Source organism: Anser cygnoides, chromosome 2, assembly GCF_040182565.1.
Source record: "Anser cygnoides isolate HZ-2024a breed goose chromosome 2, Taihu_goose_T2T_genome, whole genome shotgun sequence".
In the NCBI taxonomy this organism is placed as follows: Eukaryota; Metazoa; Chordata; class Aves; order Anseriformes; family Anatidae; genus Anser; species Anser cygnoides.
The window spans coordinates 16,821,055-16,843,051 of NC_089874.1; the positions used below are offsets into that span (position 1 = coordinate 16,821,055).

At 44.4% G+C, this 21,997-nt stretch overlaps 1 protein-coding gene across 1 annotated transcript; it reads left to right on the forward strand.

The window, feature by feature from the left end:
• The first annotated feature begins 2,208 nt into the window (after nt 1-2,208).
• Nucleotides 2,209-21,693, forward strand: MAP3K8 (mitogen-activated protein kinase kinase kinase 8). The gene is made up of 9 exons (XM_066991563.1): nt 2,209-2,353; nt 4,969-5,093; nt 6,027-6,387; nt 9,183-9,347; nt 10,855-11,116; nt 13,984-14,090; nt 17,799-17,951; nt 18,575-18,821; nt 20,358-21,693. The coding sequence occupies exons 2-9, from the start codon at nt 5,059-5,061 to the stop codon at nt 20,489-20,491; spliced, it is 1,464 nt and encodes a 487-aa protein (XP_066847664.1). The 5' UTR covers nt 2,209-2,353; nt 4,969-5,058; the 3' UTR covers nt 20,492-21,693.
• Nucleotides 21,694-21,997: the final 304 nt, after the last annotated feature.

Sequence of the window (21,997 nt, forward strand, 5' to 3'; positions counted from 1 at the left end):
CTCCGACGGCAGCCGCCGAGGCTCAGCACTCCTCCGCCTCCCAGCGGCCGCGGCCCGGGCTGATAACGGGGCTGTGGGGGTTGGGGAGGGAAAAGGAGAAATAAAAAGAGTTTGGCTGGTCGGCCGCCGGGGCTGGGTGGCGTGTGTGAGATCGGGGGCGGTCGGTGGGTGGGTGTCCTCGGCCTGTGTCACGGTTCCCTGTACAGGGGGTGGAGGGGACGCGTTAGACGCAGCTGGCTTTGGTGTGTAAAGGCTGTCACATATGTAAAAGTTGTGGGCACGTCTGTAGCGTAAATTAGGGCTTGTGTGAGTACCGTGGGGATTAGCAGGACTTCGCAGGTCAGCTACACTCTTTTTTGCCTCCTGTAGAGCCTGCAAGTAATTGCTGTAACTTTATTGTCTTGGTTGTATATCCCAGGATGTCCCAGAAGACAAGAGTAGATCGCTTTTAAAGTACTGCATTTTAATTAATATCCTATGTACCCATGCCATGGAGCAGAAATGTCGTTTTCCTGCATCCCTCCGTAGCACGTACATGAGTTTTCTCGGGAATCCTATGACGCATCTTTCCTAAATTCATTGATGTGGAAAGAGAGAAACTCCTCCTCTTTGCCCTTTGAAGCTGGACTAAAAAAGGAAAATGGTTTAATTAAAATTAATTTGGGGGTTAGGGAAACTAATAACCGAGGCATGTTCCTGAAAGAGGATACCCAAAGTACCCTAGCGTGTGAGCTGCTGTGTATTAAGGATGTGTTACTCAGCCTGAACCTCCTACCTGCAAGCTGCTGCCAACTCTGCTCTCTCCTAGGCCTGGCCTCTCTCCCTTTTGCCTCTCCTGTAGCCTGCCTTCTTCCTAAATCCCATTCGTTTCCTTCTTCTGTTTTTAGTTCCATTAATCATCCTCAACTGCCTTGCATTTATTCACAGGCTTTTCTCAGCACATGCACTGAATACAGCAATCGAACAAGCCCAGAAGAAAAAGAAAAAGAAAAAAGACACATGTTTCTTAACGGGGCTTTGCCAATGTGTTTATCACCTGTATGCGTTGCAGAAACAAACGTGTGCGAGCAGGGGTCAGCCCTGCCAGCAGCTCTCCACACGCTGGGTCATGATGCTGAGGAAAACGAAGGCATCAGGTGGCAAGTCTGTCTGAACCCCTGTGCGTTCAGAACCTCATTTGCGTTGTTCTGAATATAGAGAAGTGGCAAACCTGTAACCTTTAAACAAGGTGGTCAGCGTGTCTGGATAACGTAAATAGTAAAGGAGTTACACGTACTCAAACACCTACCCTGAGTGTTTGTCCTGAAACTTTACTGGACTGACTTTTCAGTCAGCAAAAAGTCCATTGTAATGCAGGTAATAAGCAGAAAATGCAGCCTGTGTCTCATGAGATTGTTAGGGAGGTTCAACTCAACACCTGCTACTGCTGCAGGAACTGCTTTGGGTGATGAAGAAGTCCCATTTCTCTCCTTAACCAAAAACTAATCGAAGAGAAGCTGCTGGGCAGCACAGTAGTCCTGCAAGAGTTACTGCCCTTTGGATGAGGAGTAAAATGCAGTCCTGCCCCTTTTTGTCAATGGTCAAACGCATGGTACTGTCACCCGGAGTATTTTAATCCCAATGCCACTAGCAAATCCTACACATTGTTGTCCTAAATTCCAACAGACTCTCAGCTGAAGTTTTATTTAGATGATGCTTGAACTGAGCTCGTGCAGGAAGAGTGCACATCCTTCTGGAGTGTGTACGCCATGCGGGGGGACACGAGGGGCCGTGGGGACGGGGTTCTGCGAAGCCACCCAGCTGTCCCAGCAGAAACCACCGCGGGCAGGGACACACGCTGGGGGCACACAGGGGAGCGCGTTGCACCAGTGTTCTCCGAGACGGGAAAACCACCTCGGGTCCCCAGCCACTTCTGCTGCCTTTCGGGTTTCTCTTTCACCAAACGGTTCTTCATTCCAGGATGATGCAAGGGCCGCTCAGACGTGCTCTCTGCCCTCACCCCCACCCCACCCCACGATATTTGGGGCTGTTTCAACGGGATAACCAAAACCGAGGGGAGGTGGGGGGGGGGGACACAGACACCCCCTTACCCCCCACTCCCCAACTCCCCGAGCCTCAGCGAGCCCCCCCTGAGGCCGGGAGGGCGGCGCTTGCTCTCTCTCCTTCCAGTAAAGCGAAATAGAAACCGGCGCCGGAGCCCGCCGCTCCCCCGCCCCCGGCCAGGCCCGGGCGGTGCTACCTGCGCCGTGCCCGCCCCCGGGACTTCCCCGCGGCCGCCGGCCGGCCCGGCCCGAGCGGCCCCGGCGCTGGCTGCGAGCGGACGGGCGGCGCGGCGGCTCCCGGAGCCCCGCAGGTAAGCCTGGGGGGGGGGGGGGGGGGAGACGGGACCCCAAAACCCGGCCGGAGGAAGGGGATCGGGGGGCTCCCGGCCGGCAGGTTTTGCTCTCGGGCAGCCCCCGTGAGCTGCCCCGGACGGGGAGCACCTGCCCGGAGCCCCTCGGAGCCCCCTCGTTGATGCTGTAAGCAAGGATTCGGGGGGTGTTCGTTTGTTTGTTTGTTTGTTTATTTATTCCCAAGTGGGCATCTGAAATTATGAAGAAGTTGAAATTGTGTGTTTTTTCTTGATCTGTCAATAACCTGAGAAGCAAGCGAGGCATTGATCTATTCATTTATTTGCCATCAGCGGTGGGCCGTCGCCCGCGACTTAGACCAGAAAATTATTCCCTACAGGCAACGCAAGAGACCTTTATTTTGGATATATGTCAGTTTTGAGCCAGTCAGCACAGCTTTTTAATTTTATTGAAGCTTTTTGGTCGAGTGGCTGACTCTTGACACGCACGCACACATCCCGCAGGGACTCCGAACTCGGTATCCAGTTACTTTTACTTTAACGTGGTGTAGGTCACGTCAAAGCAGCGCTCTTCCCAGAACAAGGGTTTTAAGGAAATGCAATTCACGATAAATGGGAGAAATAAATCTTGGCTTGCAGATTGCTCATGTGATGATGTTGAAATAATGACAGAACTGGAGAAAGAGTCTTGTGCTTTAGCAACTGACCCAAGTGCTTGCACAGAGGTTTTTTTTTTTCTACTGTAGGTAAAAACAGATTTTTAACTGAGAGCATAGGTAAAACGTACCTAGTGATGTAATTTCTTAATGTACCTGGATTGTAGAGAATGATTTGCATCATTAAGTTCCCACCACAGGTGTTAGTGGAGAATTTTAGGGGAAAAAATGGAGAACGGATTCCCTGTTGATAAATTGACACCTTTTTGCTAGTAGTGGAAATATAATACATAACTTGCTGCATGATTTAAAAAATGAGCCTCACAGAGCCTAGACACAGCTCTCAGTATGTAAACGTGTACTGCTTAGAATTTGCTAGGTTTGGGAGAAGTGACGGGCTTGCAGGTTTTCTCAAGCAGGAAAAGCACAGAACTGAGAATATGCTGGTAGTAGACACCTCTTGTTATTCAGGCGCCTTTGGGTAGTAGTGGGGCTGTTGAGAGTAATAGTTTTATGGTGTAGTCTGGGAACATTTGGGGGAACAGAGCTGCTATTTAGGGAAAGCTGCATTTACTGTAAACTGCACTGTTGTCTTATGCATGAAAACATCATCAAAGAGTGAGTTGGTTTAATCGTGGTGCTTACTTGTCCATATCCACAAAGGACTAAAGCTTCTCTAGGCTCGTGTTTTTCTTCTGAAAGTCCCTAAAGACTTGTTTCTAACTTGACCTTGCTTTTCACATGCAGTCCCTCAGTTCCTCTTATGACTGGACTGGGTGTTTCTTTTCTCTCCACCCCCATTAATTGAGCATCAAAAAAGCAATGAATAAAAGTCCTGCTGTGAGGAAAAAATAGAAATCTCCTTTATAATTAAGAGTAACCGCTTTCAGGCGTTCAGGGCAACCTTTAATTAGGGGGGTAGAACAGGAAGGCGAGATGCTAGGGGTTAGAAAACAGCCTTAGCTTGTTACTTCTTGTGTAGGTTGACAAAAACCCTGACCTCTCTCAGCACCCCAGATACGAGGTCTGTGTGCTCCCTGCTGAAGCAGTGCTAGCGACCGCAGGGGTTCCTCCTCCGCTTCCCCAGCGCCGGGGTCCCACACGTGGACCAGAGGCTGGATGCACGCTGATGAAGCACGTTACCTCCGTCTGCCCAGGGCTGGGGGCTCGGGGCTGCTCTGTCAAAGCCACCATGGGGCTTTGAAAAGGTGGACGAGGTACCGCAGGCACTCCCCGTGCCTTTTCCTGTTCTGCCTCTGCCGAGTTTTCCTGCCCGGCCTTCCGAACTCGCAGCACATGGTCTGAACTTCTCTGCCAAGTTAGCCGTGTCATTTTACTCATTTTTCTTCAACGTTAGAGCTGACGTAAATGCTCTCTAACCCATGAGAAATATGTGCCGCAAAGCTTCCACGTCCTTGTGGGGAGGGTAAGAAAGATAATGATCATAACAAGAAACTGTACCTGGGTAAGCTGCATTGCTTCGTGGCCTCAGGGGACTGAGTCTGCTGCTTGTCCTCGAGATAAATAGGTTGTGCTTCTTTTCTTTTCTTTTTCCTTTTTTAAGTATCTTTTTGTCCGGTTGTTATCTTTTGCTAAGAATAGTTGGCTGCAGTGGATTATGAAAAAGGGAAATGAGAGCTCTCAGTGTGCGGTATGTTCTGATAGTAGAGACAAATCTCATTTTCCTCCATCTGCAAGCATGAGGCAGAGAGAATAAAACTCCAGACCTAACCATGGAAAACTTATTTTTCACTACTACCTGGAAATCTGGATGACAATACAGTAGCTTAATTCTTTTTCGCAGTCATCTTTTTCTGCCAAAAATCCCCTGTTATCTCAGCCTTGTGATTACTACTTTTTCTTTCCGTGAAGCCTGTGAAGCAAACAATCATATGAATATAAACCAGTCCTTCTGCTTGAGCTGGTCTGCCATGGCTTTATTTGTTTTGCTTTTTTTAATAGACTGCTACGGAACGCTGTGAAATTATCGTCGGTGGTAAACACGGGTTCGAGAAACATGACGGCTTTGGGGATTATATTGAGACGTTTTTGATGGTTTTGTGTGATGTAACCAGGATAAATACAAGGTAAGTGCTCTCAGATATTTACATGTCAAAAACTATTTGTGTAAGTATATTAATGGCTGACCACGTATGTGTGTTTTCCACTTGAGCAGAATACCTGTCTTTGGCTCAAACTAGGAAACTGGGATGGGAATGGACTTCTTTGGATGTTGAATCCAGTTTCTCGTAGCTAAAGTCCACTTCAGCCAAACAGTCGAGGTTTATCCTAAAAGTTATTATTAGAAATAGCAGAGGCAGAACAAACTGCTGGTAACTGCTTCAAAAGCTCATTGCTTTTATGCTAGCTCCGTTTCTGACTTTCTTCCTAAATTGGTGAAAATTTCAGTTCAAATCTAGTTCTGGTCAGTCATTTGCAAAAAAAAAAAAATGGGTGGTGTATCTCAGCTGGTGACTGATTTGTGCTTTATACAGTGATACTAACAGGTGCTTATTACTAGTGGATGCTTATTAGCTTTGTTCTGTGACCTTCTCTTTCTGCACACATCATATAAATTGCTCACAGACTCTTGGGGATAAACTAATATGGTACATTTATATCTCTCTTTGTCATCCATTTCCAAATAATGCATCCTTTCATAGGCATTGAGGGTGCTCCTGCATTTTTGCATATCCAGCAAAATATAGCTGGTCCATGCTTCACTACTGTGTCAGTACCTCTAATTAAAAGCTTTGATATAAAGTAAATTCCAAGACTGAATGATGGGAGAGGTTCACTAATAACTTGCAAAAGAATTTCGTTACTAAAGTGTTTTTCTCCTTTTCCTCTTTACTCAGTCTACTAGTGATGATTTTTTTTTCTTAATACAAAACAATTTTAAATCTGACTGTATATCGATGAGCCATCTGTCGCTCTGATCACTTCTTTTCCTTATTGCTTTGCTGAAACAAATTTGGAAGAAAAGTGTCTTCAGGTTTGTTTGTTTCTCTTTTTTTCAGGAGTGGTTTTGCAAAGTGGACAGTAATGGAGTATATGAGCACGGGTAGTGATAGCAAAGAGGAAATTGACTTGTTGCTAACTAATTTAAATATGTCTGAGGTGATAGACATCATGGAAAACCTTTATCCAGGTGGAGACCTTGCAGTGTATGAAGACAGCTTAATTACGATGTGTGAAGAAGCAAATCAAAATGAAGAACACGCGGAATCTTTACTGTTTTGTGAACGAGAGGTTTCTTTGATGTCCTCTGTCAAGTATGGGACTGTGGAAGACCTGCTTGCTTTTGCAAATCAGGTGTCTAACACTGCAAAACAATTTAAAGGATGCAGACAGCAAGAATCTGGAATCCTCTTGAATATGGTACGTTTCTTTTCTTTTTCCTTGAGAATAAGTAGGTATTAGGTATGTTAGGTGTTCAAAGTTACTCCTGAATCTAAATAAAGATCACCCCCAGTCCCAGGAGTAACAGGCAGACTGTTCCCTGTGGAAGCCTGGGCCTGGAGGGAATCCCTCAGGAGATCAAATCCAGCCCCTGTAGTCCAAGGCGGCTATGGAGAAAGATCTGCTGTTCAGAATGATCCACTCTGTGTTGCCTCTTGGTAGCCCTGGAGATTAGAAAACATTTCCCAACACTGAAGACAAACTTGAGAGACACAATTAAGAAAGAAAAAGCCACAACTCTGAGTGCTTACAGGGAGAGTTTGGGAGATGGCGAGGGCTCTCCAGTGGCTTGTGCTCACGCAGTAACAGTTCATTATGCAAAATTCCCAAATAAAGGTCTAGCGTCTATTTTGGTAGAGTTGGTGAGTTCACTGTCTGCACAAAAATGTAAAACGTAGTAATGAGAGAGAAAGTACGTAGTATCAACTGCGACTTTCAGAATTACAATATTACCTAATATCACACTCTGCTGAATGCAAGCATGGGTGTGTTGTTTTGGGTTATGTCCATTTTTATTCCTGAAATGATTTGTATTCTACAAGCACATATAGGTATCAGTGTCGTTGAAGTTCTATTAAAAATCAGTTGTTTTGGAAACAATCGATCATGAAATAGAAGTTTATTCATACATGTTTGTCCTGCTGCTTTGTTCTCTTGGTATGTTCTAGATCTATCATCTAAAATATCTTGCATGCACTATGTTTTGCGTGTGAGCAATGGTTGCTTGAGGCTTAATGAGTTTCTTAGGTGTGAAACAGCAAAGGGTAATGTTTTATTCTGATTTTGAGTATTGCAAAATGGTCACTTTTTGAACTGTAACACTGAAATGACACTAATATTAAATGTTTCCTATACTTAGGGTAGGCACTGTTCTACATACTCGGGGTTGTTTTGCTTGGATATTATTTCTATAGATGCATACAATTGGTATGAACCAAGTGTTATTAGGTGCACGTGACTCGTTGAGCAACTGAGGACTGGAGGCAGGGCCTTACCTATAGATGCGTTTCAACAGGCACATCTACATTGTAAATACCTACTGCATTTTAGTCGGGATCAGGCGTGTTTCTGATTGCCTGCTGACTGCCACAAACTGCACCGTGGCTTGCATCACGAAGAGCCTTGGAGCACACAAGCTGGATTTCTTTCAGCTGAAACTAAATTGGAAGATGATGGGCTATGGCCACAAATGAGCGTTCACTCCGCAACACCAGGCTAGGAACTAATCCAAAGCCTCCTGAAATATGAATAGTGTGATGTTTCCTGCTCTCCTTTGTTCTGCAAATGCGCTCCGCTCGCTGTGTTGCTTACCAGGACAGCTGTAACCCACGTGGACTAGCTAATCTCAACCCCGTGAAATGCAGAAGCGCGCAGGGGAGATGCAGGGATTGGTACAGTCTTTGCTTTGGTCCCGATGAGTAGCGTGGGGGCTCATTCTGCATATCAGCGAAACACCTTTGTTGAAAAGGCACTCTCCCCATCAGTTAAGACCTTATCCTCGCAAAAGTTAACAACTTCTAAGAATTAACTTATTTCATGTATTTAGATGCTGGCCACAAATGACGGTTTTAGCAGTCAAGAAGATGCTTTCCTAAATCAAAAACACCAAAGTAGTTAAAGCACGGAGAGATTACGTGCATGACATCTTAAAAAGAAATCTAAAACCGGTAATCTTCCTAAGATGCTGTTATCTTACAAAGGGAGGCTGACGAGCTGAGCACATTGAGACCATGTGACAGGCACAGTGATAAATATCCTTAATCTACTTTTACATGCCTTTAAGAATCTTGGTTAGCTATCAGTAAACAGGTTAACCATATTCTGGATAGTGGCAGTACTGTGTATCCCTGAATTAATTAGAAGCATGTTCACTGGAAAGACTACTACTACGTTGGCTGAGAGAATACGAAGGGACTTCAGAACCAGTGTCAATACTAAGGCAGGACTCATGTTGCTGCAGTTAGGAGTTTGGTTTCTCTGTCATGTGCAGAGGGAGGGAGCTCTTTCAGGGGAAGATTCAGAGCAAGATACTGACTTCAGTGCTCTGAACCGCTTCCTGAAGGACCCCTCCTTGCCCTGGTGATAGTGTAGAAAACCAGATCTCTATACGTTACCCACCTAAAGCAGATACTGTGATTTCCAGCCTTTTTTTCAGCTACAGTATAGAACGGTAAGAAGGTGGCTGGTGAGATTGTGGCAGACCTCTTCAACTGCTTACTAAGCAGCAGAAATTCTGATACAAGACGGAAAATTAAAATGTGTTCCCCTAGCAGTCCATGTGATATTAGGAAATGCTGAAACTCTTGCTCACATCATATAAGATAGCCTGTGAGTAACAGGTATGTGGCATAACAAGTTAGCAGATTACAGGAAGGACAAACATGTGCAGGTAAATCTAATAACAAGAGGTGGGTAATTTCATTAACCCAGCTGCTGTTGTTGTTGTTTCAAGACAATTAATTGCAACTTACACTTTGTGAGTTAGTCACTCGAGAGAAACGTGGATGCCTGGGCTGTGAATGGATGCCACACCTCACATGCTGTTCCCATTTGGTGTTTCTAAATAAAGACTGCTGAACAGGTCACGTGCATCGTGCATATATACAAGTGATATTTTTTTTCCACAATGTATAAAATTAATTAGGCTTGAAGTGATTTTAACCTCAGTATTGTTTTGCTTGTTGTTTTTTTTTTTTTTTAATTTAACTCCACAGATCACCCCCAAGAATGGCCGCTATCAAATCGACTCGGATGTGCTCCTGTTCCCGTGGAAGCTGACTTACAGAAATATTGGCTCTGACTTTATTCCTCGGGGAGCTTTTGGGAAGGTGTACTTAGCCCAAGATAGAGAAACCAAGAAACGAATGGCGTGCAAACTGGTATGTTAGTTCAGTGGTTTTATCTCTGAGCAAACGCTGGGTGACATGGTACATATGGTATATTTTCAAACATGTCAGCATCAAATTCCACTGTTGGGCTGAATATTGCCCGGGTTTTGTAGGCCTACACAATGCAGGAGAAATGGACATTTTTAACTGTTGACTTGTTTTCGGTGTTTGGCCCCAAGACCTTAAAAGTTTCAGCATTGTGGAAGTATCTGGTAGCCCGTGTGGCTGCCCTGTGGGCAGGCCTGCTGCCCTGTGGCAGAAGAATTTCTGCTTGTCCTGCAGCACTCGTGGAGATAAAATATCAGTGTGGAATCACGTTCCTGCTGAAGGTGACAGCGAAACCCTGTTGCTGCAGATGGTTCTAGGATCTCACCCTTCAGCTGGGGCCTTCAGACATATGTTTTTGTTAGTCTAGTACAACTAATGTCTCTGTGAGCTCAGCTTACATGCAACTGTCATCGCGTTTTGGATGCTAACTCAGCATAAAGTTGCGAGGTGTCTCAAGACAATTGCTGAGCACCTCCGTATTTTTCTGCAAGCCAATGTTTTCTTTCAACCTTACCTTTCAACATCATATTCTGACTTGAGTAGTAAATGTTTAGGGCCAGCAAAAGCTCAGCTGGGACACTCTTCTATATCTCAGCACTTGTGAATAAGCACCTGCTTTGCTTCTGTGCATGACAGAGCTGGGGAGACAGTGGTGTGTCCTTCCCTTGTGGCCAGTGATGTGGGAACAGATTTAGTTTGCTAGCCCTGCATAACCCACGGCAAGGTTAAAGCTCCCTAATGCTTCTGAAAATGCAGACAGTGTTTCTCAGAAAAATATTACTGTGTTAATTGCTTCACAGCCACAAGTTTGAAGGAAAGAGAGTAAAAAGAGTGGTAATAGCCTTGCTCTGTGTAAACAAACACTGCCTATTGCTTTAATAATCTGCCATCAGTACTTTTTAAAGAAATAGTGCTGAGTGCTCACTTTAAGGCGGATTTCCTGTCTTGGAAACCATAAAAGAAAGCTGATAAGGACTTAATCAAGGTCAGTAATGGTCTGGAGCATTGTTAGTCTGCAGACCGTGCTGAGCGTTTCTTTGCTAGAAGCACTGATCCACGTGTCAAATGGGTGTACAGCTCCCGTAGAGCAGATTAGTCTGTGCAAAGCTAATTGAAAAAGCAGTGGGACTTTTATCTCCTTCACCAGGAAGTTTGCTTAGAGCTTTTGCGTAACCACTAGTTTTTGACGGGAATTGTTACATTGCTTTTTCTGGAAGATTGCACTTTTTATTTGGGCACAATTCCAAAAACTCTCAGTTTTGAACAGGATGTGTTCCTCTGACTTGGAAAGGAAGAACAAGTCACAGGATCAGAATAAAGCATCGTATTTTAATACGTGGATAGGGGTGCTTTGCTTCCTTCTTCCGTTTCAATCTATAGGAAAACCAGTGTTAGTAGAGATACCCTGGGTCTTGAGCTGCTTGTATGTGGTTTTGTTTCCATCTCTTAGGTCCCAGTGGAACAGTTCAAACCATCAGATGTCGAAATACAGGCATGTTTCCGTCATGAAAACATCGCTGAGTTATACGGTGCTATTCTGTGGGACGAGACGATCCATCTCTTTATGGAAGCTGGAGAGGGAGGATCTGTCATGGAAAAGCTGGAGAGCTGTGGGCCTATGAGGGAATTTGAAATCATTTGGGTGACGAAGCATATCCTGAAAGGGCTTGACTTTCTTCACTCCAAAAGGATTATCCATCATGATATCAAACGTAAGTGTGTGATTCCTTGGGGTGCTTTATGTTCCAGGTCGGACTGGGGCTCCGATAAAAAGCCTGGTACGGAGCTGGGGTGCATTGCCTTGCATCACAGGGAGGGAGAAACTGGATGACGCCCAACAAATAACAAGATCAGGTTCTTAAGATAAGTTAGTTACACTACTTATTACTACTTTAGTGAAGAGGATGATTTGCAAGTCATAGTTCCTTTGCTTTCTTGAGCAACTCAATCCTGAAATAAAAACCTGAAGAAATAGAGCAAAATTATCAGTATGGATTAATCAGAAGTTTTCTTCTTTCCATGGAAATTTGCCAAGTATTTCCTTGCCCACCTTCCACTTGTGCCTTCTTTTAATAGTTCAGTGTTTGTGCAGGGCTGTTTCTCAGTTTGATTCTACTTTGGAACTAAATACATAATTTCTACTGCTTTTTCTTTTAACAATTATTGCAAATTTTAGCACGTTTGTTTTTAAAATCCTCTGGGCATTAACATGCAAATAATCAAAATGTATGGATATTAAAATCAATAGATGACTATTACATTGCTTTAACATTCAACTTTAATGCATTCATGTAATTTAATATTAAATACTGTTTCTCCCAGCAACTCCTCCCCACTGCAGACAGATAAATTGTGCCTGCCTTTCTCGTAGCAGTGCTTCTAATTAAGATGCATCTCTTCTGCAAATTCACTTTTGTTAAAAATAGATATTTTTTTTTCTGTGAAGTAGAAATATTCAAACTGGAAGTGTTAGGATTATTAATTGGCAGAAAGCGATTATCAAGCATCGCTAAATTTTGTTGGATTTTATTTTTAGATAATACGGGTCAGTGCTTAGATGGAAATTAATTTTCATGCGTTTTAGGAGGAGGTAGTGGTGTTATGGGATATGTATGTGAAAGGAGCAGAGCGGGCGGTCTGTGGGGGTGTTCCTCGGCCTTGCACCCCCAGGACAGTTTGGAGGGAGCCACGAAATCCCACTTCAGCTGACCTTAGTCTCCACTGCTCTGGGGCAAGCGGTTCCTTTTCACCTCATGCTTGCTGTGTCCGCTGCCAGCACCAGGAGAGCTGGCAGGGGGCCGCAGCAGAGGAGTAAGGGGCATCCTGTGTGGAAGCAGGAGCACCCTGTTTTTGCCAGAAGCACAGATTTAGATCCCTCTAATTCTGAAATTTCAGGCTGAGGCGTGTGGGGTGCACCTGGGCGCAAACACCAGTGCTTCCTGGTGATGGCCCGTAGGTGTTGGACAGGCTTTGTCTGAGGTGTCCGCACTCCTGATGGGACCCGGTGCACCGTGCCCCAGATAGCTGACCTAAACGCCCCGTGCCGGGCAGGGCCGCCTCTGCCAGAGGGAACCAAGGTGTGTGGTTTTCCTTGCCAGGCGGAGTCAGTAGAAAAGGCTGTTATCCAAACATCTCCGATTTCTTCTTGGCCGAGTCCTCTTCTATTGAGTCTGTGGTGCTGACGCAGGAGGAGGTGGGGATTGTAGTGACAGAAAGGCCTCCTTGAGCCGGGAAGGAGGGGGGACGCTCTGCTGGCTCTGAGGAGTAGGTCAGTGCTGTAGCTGATTTTAACCCTTCGTTGGGAAACTGTTAAATCACGAGGTTATTTGAGGTGTGTGTGGAGGGGAGAACTTTAGTTCAAAGGCCTGCAGACCCTCATCAGCTTGCTTAAGTGAGTGTAGGGTCAGTGGCTGGCACTTTCAGTCATGTCAAAGGAGGAACTGTAGCAGAGCTGTCCCTCTCCGCGGGGTCCAGCTCTTCCTGTGTCCCAGCCGTGAAGCTAACATAGGGTGCAATCCCGAAGAAGTAGCTGCATTTATGGCAGTGCTGCCTTCTGCTTCAGTTTTATGTGGTCTTTGAAATCTGTACCTTCAAAGTTAGCGCTACAGTTACACATTAAGTAATGCTCTTCCTGTGGCACTTGTAAGTAGGCAACTATCTGGGAGATTACCTCGGGAATCCGTATGACCGAAATCAAAGTTTGTTTCTTCCCACTGTATGGTCATGGTGGGCATTATCATGATGGGAAAAGACCTGACTCCATGGTTTTCTTTAGGGTGAAAAAGTATTTTTGTAGCATAACTTGGAGACTTCATTTGTCTGTCTTAGAAAGGGTGAATACGAATTTCTCAAGGCTTACACAGAACATTACTTTGATAAGCACTTGATCAGAAATACAACTGCAGAGAAAGCCTGTGAGTGCAAAGCTGTGCCTTAGGCAGAGTTTCATGAAGGAAAGTGAATTAAGCTCCTAGATATTGCTGCAATTCAGTGGGCGTTTGAAATTCTCTCTTTTCTTACTTTTACAGCTGTCTTCTGTCTTCTCTTATATTGAGCTGACCAGTGTGGCTGCTGTGGCGGGGCCTGAGCTCTTTATTTCTGTCTTAATTTAAATTGCTAGTGTTAAGAAATCTCTTGGTGACCAATAGTTATGTTGTTTATAGCAAGAGCTGCACAGCATGCTCTCAGTTTGGAGACAATGAAAGGTCTTCAGAGCAAGCCAGGAGGCTGGCTGTGCTAAGATGTCCAGCAGTCTTCTAGCTTGCTCACTTACCCTCAGCCATTTTGTCTCTCTCTTGCTCTCTCTATTATTTTATTTTTAGCTAGGAAAATGACCGAACATTGTTTTCTTCTTTTACACAAACCAGTCTAGCTTGATTTTTTTTTTTTAAAGATATAATTAAAAATTGGTCCCGATCACTAACAGACCTGTTTTGGCTAGGAGAAGGACTTTGTTGGCTGTTGGGACTGGTTGTGCTGGTCTCCAATTTCAGGCAAACATCCAAATGAAAGTCATGTTGTGAAATAAACGCTCAACATGCTAGAACCTTAAATGCCATCTTTTTTGTTTTTCTTCTAGCAAGCAACATTGTCTTTATGTCAACTAAGGCTGTTTTGGTGGATTTTGGCTTAAGTGTTCAAATGACAGAAGACATTTACTATCCCAAAGACCTTAGAGGAACAGAGGTAAGGCACTAGAGGGACAAAAACCTCATTGTTGTATCACTCCAATTGCTGTGATGCTCAGGCTCAAATTTGGAGCTCAAGGGTAAATATACGTAATACTTTACATCATTGTTTGATATTAAGTTTTTGATAATCTCAATTTTTTTATTTTGAACTTGTTGAATGGAAAATCAAGTGTTACATTTTGAAAGCCTTATTGCCTTCTCTGCAGCCCCACTTTTTAGTGGTTATTTAATATGAAGTCAAGGAGGAAATTGGGATCCACTATAGCCAAACAAAGGAACAATACTCTGGGGAGGGTGGTTTGCAGCAAATCAGCTGCTGGTCACAGACACTTCAGACTGGAATTTGGTTCTTTTGCTCCATCAAAGATTTCTTCTGAGATACCAGCTGTGGACTGGGGTGACCTGCTCAGCATGGTAGTTGGACTCCTCCTTTGAAACCACAGAAATGACAAACCTGTGGGTTTTGATCTTTGGCATTTCTGAGCCATGTTTCCCATATGTGTGTTGTCCTTATACGCTATGGGGGTTATGTACTGCGTGGTTGATGGTTATCTGGTAAAATGCTTGGGCATTACAGTGAAGGAGGTGGGGGCCTTGTAAATGTTCTCAAGCACTTGAACTCTGAACATGCAGAGAGGTCCTGCTCACGGCTTGGGTACTCTCATGCCACAGTGTTTCCAGGACTGGAGCTTTAGCAAACAATCAGGCAGGGGTAATTAGCACGGATAGCTGCTGCAATTGTGGCTTTGCTTGTTCTCTGTTGCCAGAGAAGGTTGTTCACAGGAAATGCTTCAGCTTAACTGTTGGCACTTACCATTTTGATAATCTTTCACAGCAGAGGCTTGTATTTGGAGGAGATACTCGTATATTTGACAGAGCATAGCACTCCTTGGCAGGGTAGGGTAAACTAAGATTTCACAGAATGCCAGCCTTGTTTGTTTATTTGTTTTCAAGATATTTGAGAAAATACTTGAGCATTTGTTTGTGTTGGCTTTCTGGTCAGAGGAGTTAAGAGCTGAAAATACTTACTGCACTGGAAGTAATGTGCTGTTTTAGCATTTAATGTATATGCTTTGAACATATGTGCATGTGTACACTGTTAATAAAAAAATAGTGGGATGACGATAGGAAAAAAATGGGATGGAAGCCCTGGAGATGTGTGTAGGTGGGAAATTTGCAGGTTTGTGGAGCATCTATGTTCTACTCTTGGCTGATGGAGGACAGGTCAAATTTTTGTTGGTAAGATTTTGTTTGATTTTCACAGTTGTTCTTCACTTAGTAGAAAGAGAGTCTGCATTGCTGAGTGCCTACAGTCATGTCCACGGAAAGCAGACAATCCACGCAACCCTGAAATGTGCAGGGGCTTGCTGTGTGCTGTCTCGGGGTGAGGGTGATGCAGTGCCAGTTTCTGGCACTGGCCATCCTGGTGATCTGCTGCAGCACTGCGGGTGAGAAGTAAGGCTGTGGAGAGGGCGCTGGTGAAGGAGATGTTCAAATGCCTATTGAAAACTTACAGGAACATCTTAAATGCTAGTGTATGGGGTTTTGTGCTTACAAGTTCTGTAGGTGCCCATGTTGAGCCTTGTGGAGTGCCTAATCCAGTTACCCATAAATGCCATCTGTAGTCTTTGATAGCACCGTTTTTCATGATTTTTTCCAAGTAAGATCTCGTCTCTTGCTCCAAAGTCATCCCTGAACTTTGCACCCTCTGTTACGCAGCCTTAAGAAGTGGTGCGGCTGTCCAGGAGTGCTGCTTCTGAACATGTCCGTGTAATGACCTCACCTCCTTAGGGCCACAGTGCTGCCATGCAGACTCCTGCCTGGCTTCTCTTGCATCTGGTGCTGCCTGGGACTAGTCCCCACAAAGGAAGCTACAGCTGGAGTTCTTTCTCTCCTGTGCATCTTGTCCTCTGAGGGCTTAGGATATTTATTTGCTCCTGTAGCACAGAAGGTCTGTGTGTATGAATCCTCTTTGAGTTTATGAAAATGAATAGTTGCAATTCTGGGCAGGATAATTGAAAGATGGTTACATTTTGTTTAGTTTCCGTAGTGTGAAGAATCTGGGTTTTCTGAACTACTTTTGTACAACGCATGCAGCACACTACACCGAGGTTGTGGTGAAGCTGCTCTGCAGGACAGGCTTTCTCTAGGCGTTTGCTACACTTTCTGCTGTGCTTCTGTCGCTTTGTTAAAGTGCAGAGGCTTCAGCTGCAAACACTGGAGGGGAAAAAAGTTGTCTACTGAGGTTAATTGAAGATTGAGGGTGCGACTCGTTTGCACGAATGCTGAACTAAGAGTAGGATAGCACAAAAAAATGGCCTGTGTTACAGCTGGGTTGTGTCTGACTGGCAGACAGCTGCTAGCCCAGCGACAGGAAGGAGCGGGAATGGGAAAGTATCTGGGGCTGGGCTGCGCTCTTTGGGGGCAACCAAGCTTTAGGCCAGACTAAATCAGTTTGCAGTCACAGCTTGGGTGCACGTCTTGTCTTTGCTTTTTGTCCCTGCAGTCAAAGTACATCTTGGCTTTTGTCACACACTGACTGTAACTGCAGACAGGTTCTGGTTCCAGCGTCCTTTTTCTTCAAGAAGGCAACTTCTGTTTGTCTCTACAGACTTCACTGCAGTTGCACTGTATGTGCTAATTACTTATTTTATAAAAATGGGAACTCTTTTCTTTGCTCTGTACGAAATTTAACCATGGCAGGTGCCTTATTTTACCCTAGCTCTGAGGAAAGCAATGGACAGGGGTCAGTAGCAGCCCTAGACATCTGCTGAAGCTTTGTACGTGCTTCCAACCCGAAGCTCTGGTGGCAGATGTGTGTGATTTACTGGGAAGTATTCCTGGGAATTTGCGTGAGCACTGCAGCCGTTCTCAATCTGCGGCAGCCCGCCGGCAAACTAGGCAGCGATGATTTAACTTCCTGCCCCTGGGGCAGTTCATGGCTTTTAACGCGATGCGTTGTGGCAGGGCAACTTGAACTAATTAAAGATCTGTTTGGCTCCTTCAGAGGGAAATGGGGTGAGGGAAAAGTGGAAACCAGAAGCGAACAGGACGGCTTGCCGACCGAGCTGCGCGTGTTGAACCCCCCCGTGCCCGCGGGCTGCGGCCGGGCAGCGCGGGCAGTTTCTGGCAGCAGCATGGCAGGGAGTGCCTCCCGCATCCCGCCCTGCTGGTTCTCCTCCAGCTGCAGCTGCTGGGGACTTCCCTTTGAGCACCCCTGCTGCTGTGACAAATCCGAGCTTTTCAGTGAAGAGTTCGGATGGAAATGCAGCTTGGTTTAGAGGAGATTGGAATTCCTGGTTAAAAAAGGGGTGGGAGAGAGACGCTTGCCTTAATAGCTGCTCTGGGGAGAAATCACGCCGCAGGACTCGAGACCTGGCTTTTAACCTGTGCCCAGCCTCAGACCCGGCTTGTGCCTGACTACCCTATTTCTTAGGGCAGTGCCCCAACGTGCAGGTTATTGGATAACGGGGGGAGAGAAGGCTAATGAAGACATGAATGAGTGTACCTGCCAGTTCTGTCCAAAGAGTTGTGTATTATTCAGTGTAACAGAGCAGAAAATCTATTCCACAGCTGGTGCTCGGCCTCCAGGCTGCAGGTACCAGCGGGATTAGTGTCTGTGTCTCGGACAACAACATGTCATGATTGGTCTTTGCTTGTTGTTTTCCTCTATTGATTAATCTTCTCTGACTATTCTCCACAGATTTACATGAGTCCTGAAGTTATCCTCTGCAGAGGCCACACGACAAAAGCAGACATTTACAGCATGGGAGCTACTATTATTCATATGCAAACTGGCATCCCGCCCTGGGTGAACAGATACCCTCGCTCTGCGTATCCATCCTACCTCTACATTGTAAGTGCTCTTAGAAAAGCCATAGCTCTGTTTCAGTCGAAGGGTTTCCTGTGCTCTTGTTGGGAAAGCTCCAGTCATATAAAGACTATCAAAATGTTTGTCAGAGAGATGATATCATCCTTTTTGCTTCGGGGGAGGGAGGGAAGAAGCGGGTTTTGATCATTTAGGGGAAGACAGAAGCTGAGCTGGAGTCATCTCTGTGGTCTGTGTTACAATCTACAGGCCTTGGGTTTCCTGCAAGGACAGGGTTAGAACAGCGTGAAACTTCATTGGAACAAGCCCGTCTGTGTTCTACTAGTCTGCTTTGCTTAGAAGCTGCAGATAAAAACAGAGCTTGGCAAATTTGATTCTGTGGTTCACCCACTGTGGTACAGAAGTCTGATGAATTTGCATCGCACTGGATTTTATACTTGCTTGGGGTTGCTTTGAGTTTTTAAATTTATGATAAAATCTGATAAAAGGTGGATTTAATGTGGTTGCATATTATGTTCTAATTGATCAGCACAGCTTGGAAAGCTGGTGAGTTGTGAGCGGGGAATTCCTCGACCGTTAATGTGATTATCTGTGACTTCCTTTTCCATTGTTTCTGGAATAACTGTTTCAGTCTTTTTTTATTCCAATAGATACACAAGCAAGCTCCCCCCTTAGAGGACATTGCTGAAGACTGCAGCACTTCCATGAGGGAGTTGCTAGAAGCAGCTCTGGAAAGGAACCCTAACCATAGACTGTCTGCAGCAGAGTTACTGAAACATGAAGCCTTACACCCACCCCCAGAAGAGCAGCCACGGTGCCAGAGTCTGGACTCAGCATTGTTTGAAAGGAAAAGACTACTTGCAAGGAAGGAGCTGCAGTTACCAGAAAACATTACAGGTAAATAATACCAGCCTTACTCACCTTGCACTTTGTAGATTTTACTTTGTGTTAAACTTTGATCTGACTAAGTGTTTAGAAACAAGCTATACTCAAAAAGCTTCTGGAAAGAGACCAGTAAAATCCCAATCAGATGAGGTCAGACCCAGAACTCATTAAGAGTTATGTGAAACGCCCGTTGACTTCAACTGGGGAAGAACTTAGCCTGCATTCTGCAGCTCTGGAAGGAATGGCTCATGAAAAAGCTGTGGCAATCATTCAGGGCAGTTCTTCATGAAGTATAGGTTGCTGTCCCAGTCCTAGAGATGTTTTACTGATGCTACTGATTTGTTTTTTAACAAAAAAAATTTCAACGATCACAACGAAAAGTATCACTTTTTGCCTCCTTAAAGATAAGACACACACAAAACCGTAACTGTAATGATGCTGTCAAAAGTATAAGCCCTCTGTTTTAAAAACGAAAATAACTGTGGGATAGAATTCAGTTCCCTTGTGCATTAATAATTGCTTTATTAACACATCAGTAATAACACGTGAACCATTTAAAAAACAAAACAAAACAACAACAACAACAAAACTTGGTGTGTACTCAGATAATATCAGGCCCAGAGGAGTTTGGGGATCAGTAACCTGCTAGCAGGCTTCAAAATGCTTTTCTTCTGTTTCTAAAATATGTTAGGATCATCCTGACAAGGGGCATTTTAAAAGTGACCCCAAACAAATAGTTTATTTTATTGTGATAATTATTTGAAAAAATATCTATGCAAAATTTTGGGTGCTCTAGTGCATAATTGTTGCAATGAAACCACTTAACATCTAAAATAATCACTGCCTTTACATCTGTAATGGCATTGCTCCTTCTGGATTTTGCCTTGTGTGTGCATAATCTTTTGACTACAGGCAATATGAATTGATTTTTTGGTAAGAATATTTGGCTATTAAACTGGAATTCTAATTTAGGTGCATGAGATTCCAGGACACTCATTACACAAGTATTCTGGGGATGTTCTGTAGCTGCAAATTTCTTCAGATGGTGATTTAAAAGAAAAAAAATATCTGAGGATGATGGTCCTAGGTTTGTTCTGTACTGTACACCCAGTGGCACAAAGAGGATGTCATTTATTTAAATGAAAATTCCCCTCTAATGAAGGGGAATTCTCAACTGGCAGAAAACTAGTGGAGTTTTTTTATTTCCTGCACCAACCTCTCCTTTAGTACTGTGGCTCAGAGAATGAGGAAACTCTGTCTAGTTGTCCCAGCTGGTAGAGGATTTTTTGAAATATTTGAACATATTTGCTGTTTGCAGAAGCAAGCTGCTTACCTTTCTTTGCCCTAGAGTTACGAGTTGATTTGGTATCTTCCGTTTTATTTTATATGAGGTTTATTTGATATTGTCTTTACAAATTGAGAGTTCTAAAGCACAAGTAAATAAAAGCAAATGCTAGGCCAATTATTCCAGTAATGCCTGTTACTGTGAAACTGCAGTAATGAAGCTGTTTGTGCACTAGTGACATGCTATGTCTCTTTCCTTTTTAGATTCCTCATTGTGTACCGGGAGCATGGAGGAGTCAGACCTGCTAAAGAGGCAAAGATCACTCTACATAGACCTCGGAGCTCTAGCTGGTTACTTCAATATTGTCAGGGGACCACCAGCATTAGAGTACGACTGACTCAGTAACATTTTATGTTGGCAGGTCAGAAATGGACCTCTACCTCTTAAAACCTGATTTTAAGACTTGACTTTCAAATTTGTACATAAAAATATTGCCATTGTAGGCTGTAAAATGTGAATAGTGTTTAATTGCACAGATGATTAAGCTAAACCCTTTGGGGCTTTGATAAGCTGATGCCAAGCAATGATATTCGTGCGTCTGCTAACTGACCAACAAGAAGACGGCAAAAAGAACACTGCTGGGAGCGCCTCGTTCTTGGGAGATCTTCCTGTGCTGGGTCTTGCACTTTCATAAAGCTTATATTATATGCTTGCAACTATTGCCATCAAAAAAAAAAAAAAAAGAGCATGTGGCCCATAAGATCTGGTCTATCTGAGCTGTCCCTAGTGAAAACCTTCCTAAAACAAAGTCCCTGTTCAGTCTTTGAGACGTGGCCAATCTCTGGTCGTTCTCGATGTAAATCAGGACCTTCCTTAAGCTGAGCTAGTTTCTCTCAGCTGCTGTCCGGAGTCAGAGCATCACTTGGTCACAGATACGTTTCAGCTTTGCATCTTCCCTGTGCCCCCTGCTCTGTGGGTGCAGGGAATCTGTCACTGGCTGTATCTGTTAGCTTTGGGAGTAGCTCAGCAAGCTGGTCCTGACAGCGCGGCAGTGACTCCACCTGCTTTCGATGTTACAGATGCTGCAAGGATATCTCAGCTAGTTTTCAGGGGTAGGGCAGATGTTATTTCCTATTGGTAACAGTGGACAAGCTCCAGACTCTTGCTTTTTAATACTTCAAACTTGTACACGTGTATAATTGGCGTGAGCGCTGTGGTTTGGAAGGCGTGTCATTAGTGACAAGCTGTGTTTATGTTCCTATGGAAATGGAATTATATTGTTCTTGCTGTGCCTCATTCATTTGAAACACGATGTTTTGGATGATAGTAAAACTATGTGAACTGCATAGTTCTGTACATCCCATGGGATGAGAACGTAAACTTTTATAAAACTCTTTGATGCTTAGGATGACTCTTTTTAAGCGTTTGTGTTAAAATGGCATACTATGTATGTTGTACACTGAATCTTTTCTGAAGCACAGTCTCTTTTTCATACACCTATTATTTAATGCTGCTCCTATCTAACGTATAATCTTAAACAGGTGATTTCTAGTTTGATACTGATACGGTCCAATGAATAAATACAGCTCAGTGCCTTGAGACGTGGTCACTCTGTTCTTTTCTCTTTGAAATCAGCATGGGGCTGTGATCCTTCTACCTCCCCTTCCACGGCCCAGGTACATACGTGCATTGTTCCACATGCTGAGGTGTGGGGCGAAGGGTGCTGCTGACACATTTGGGACTCTCATGACAGAAAACTGGTGTTTCTGACAAAATCTCACCTAGACCACAACACTCCTTCTGGACTGCCTGAACGTTGCACAGCAGTTGTGTGCAACATGCAACACCTCAGTCCTGATGGTAATTTCTGCAAAAAGTCCAGTTGGGAATAGCCAACCTGCCC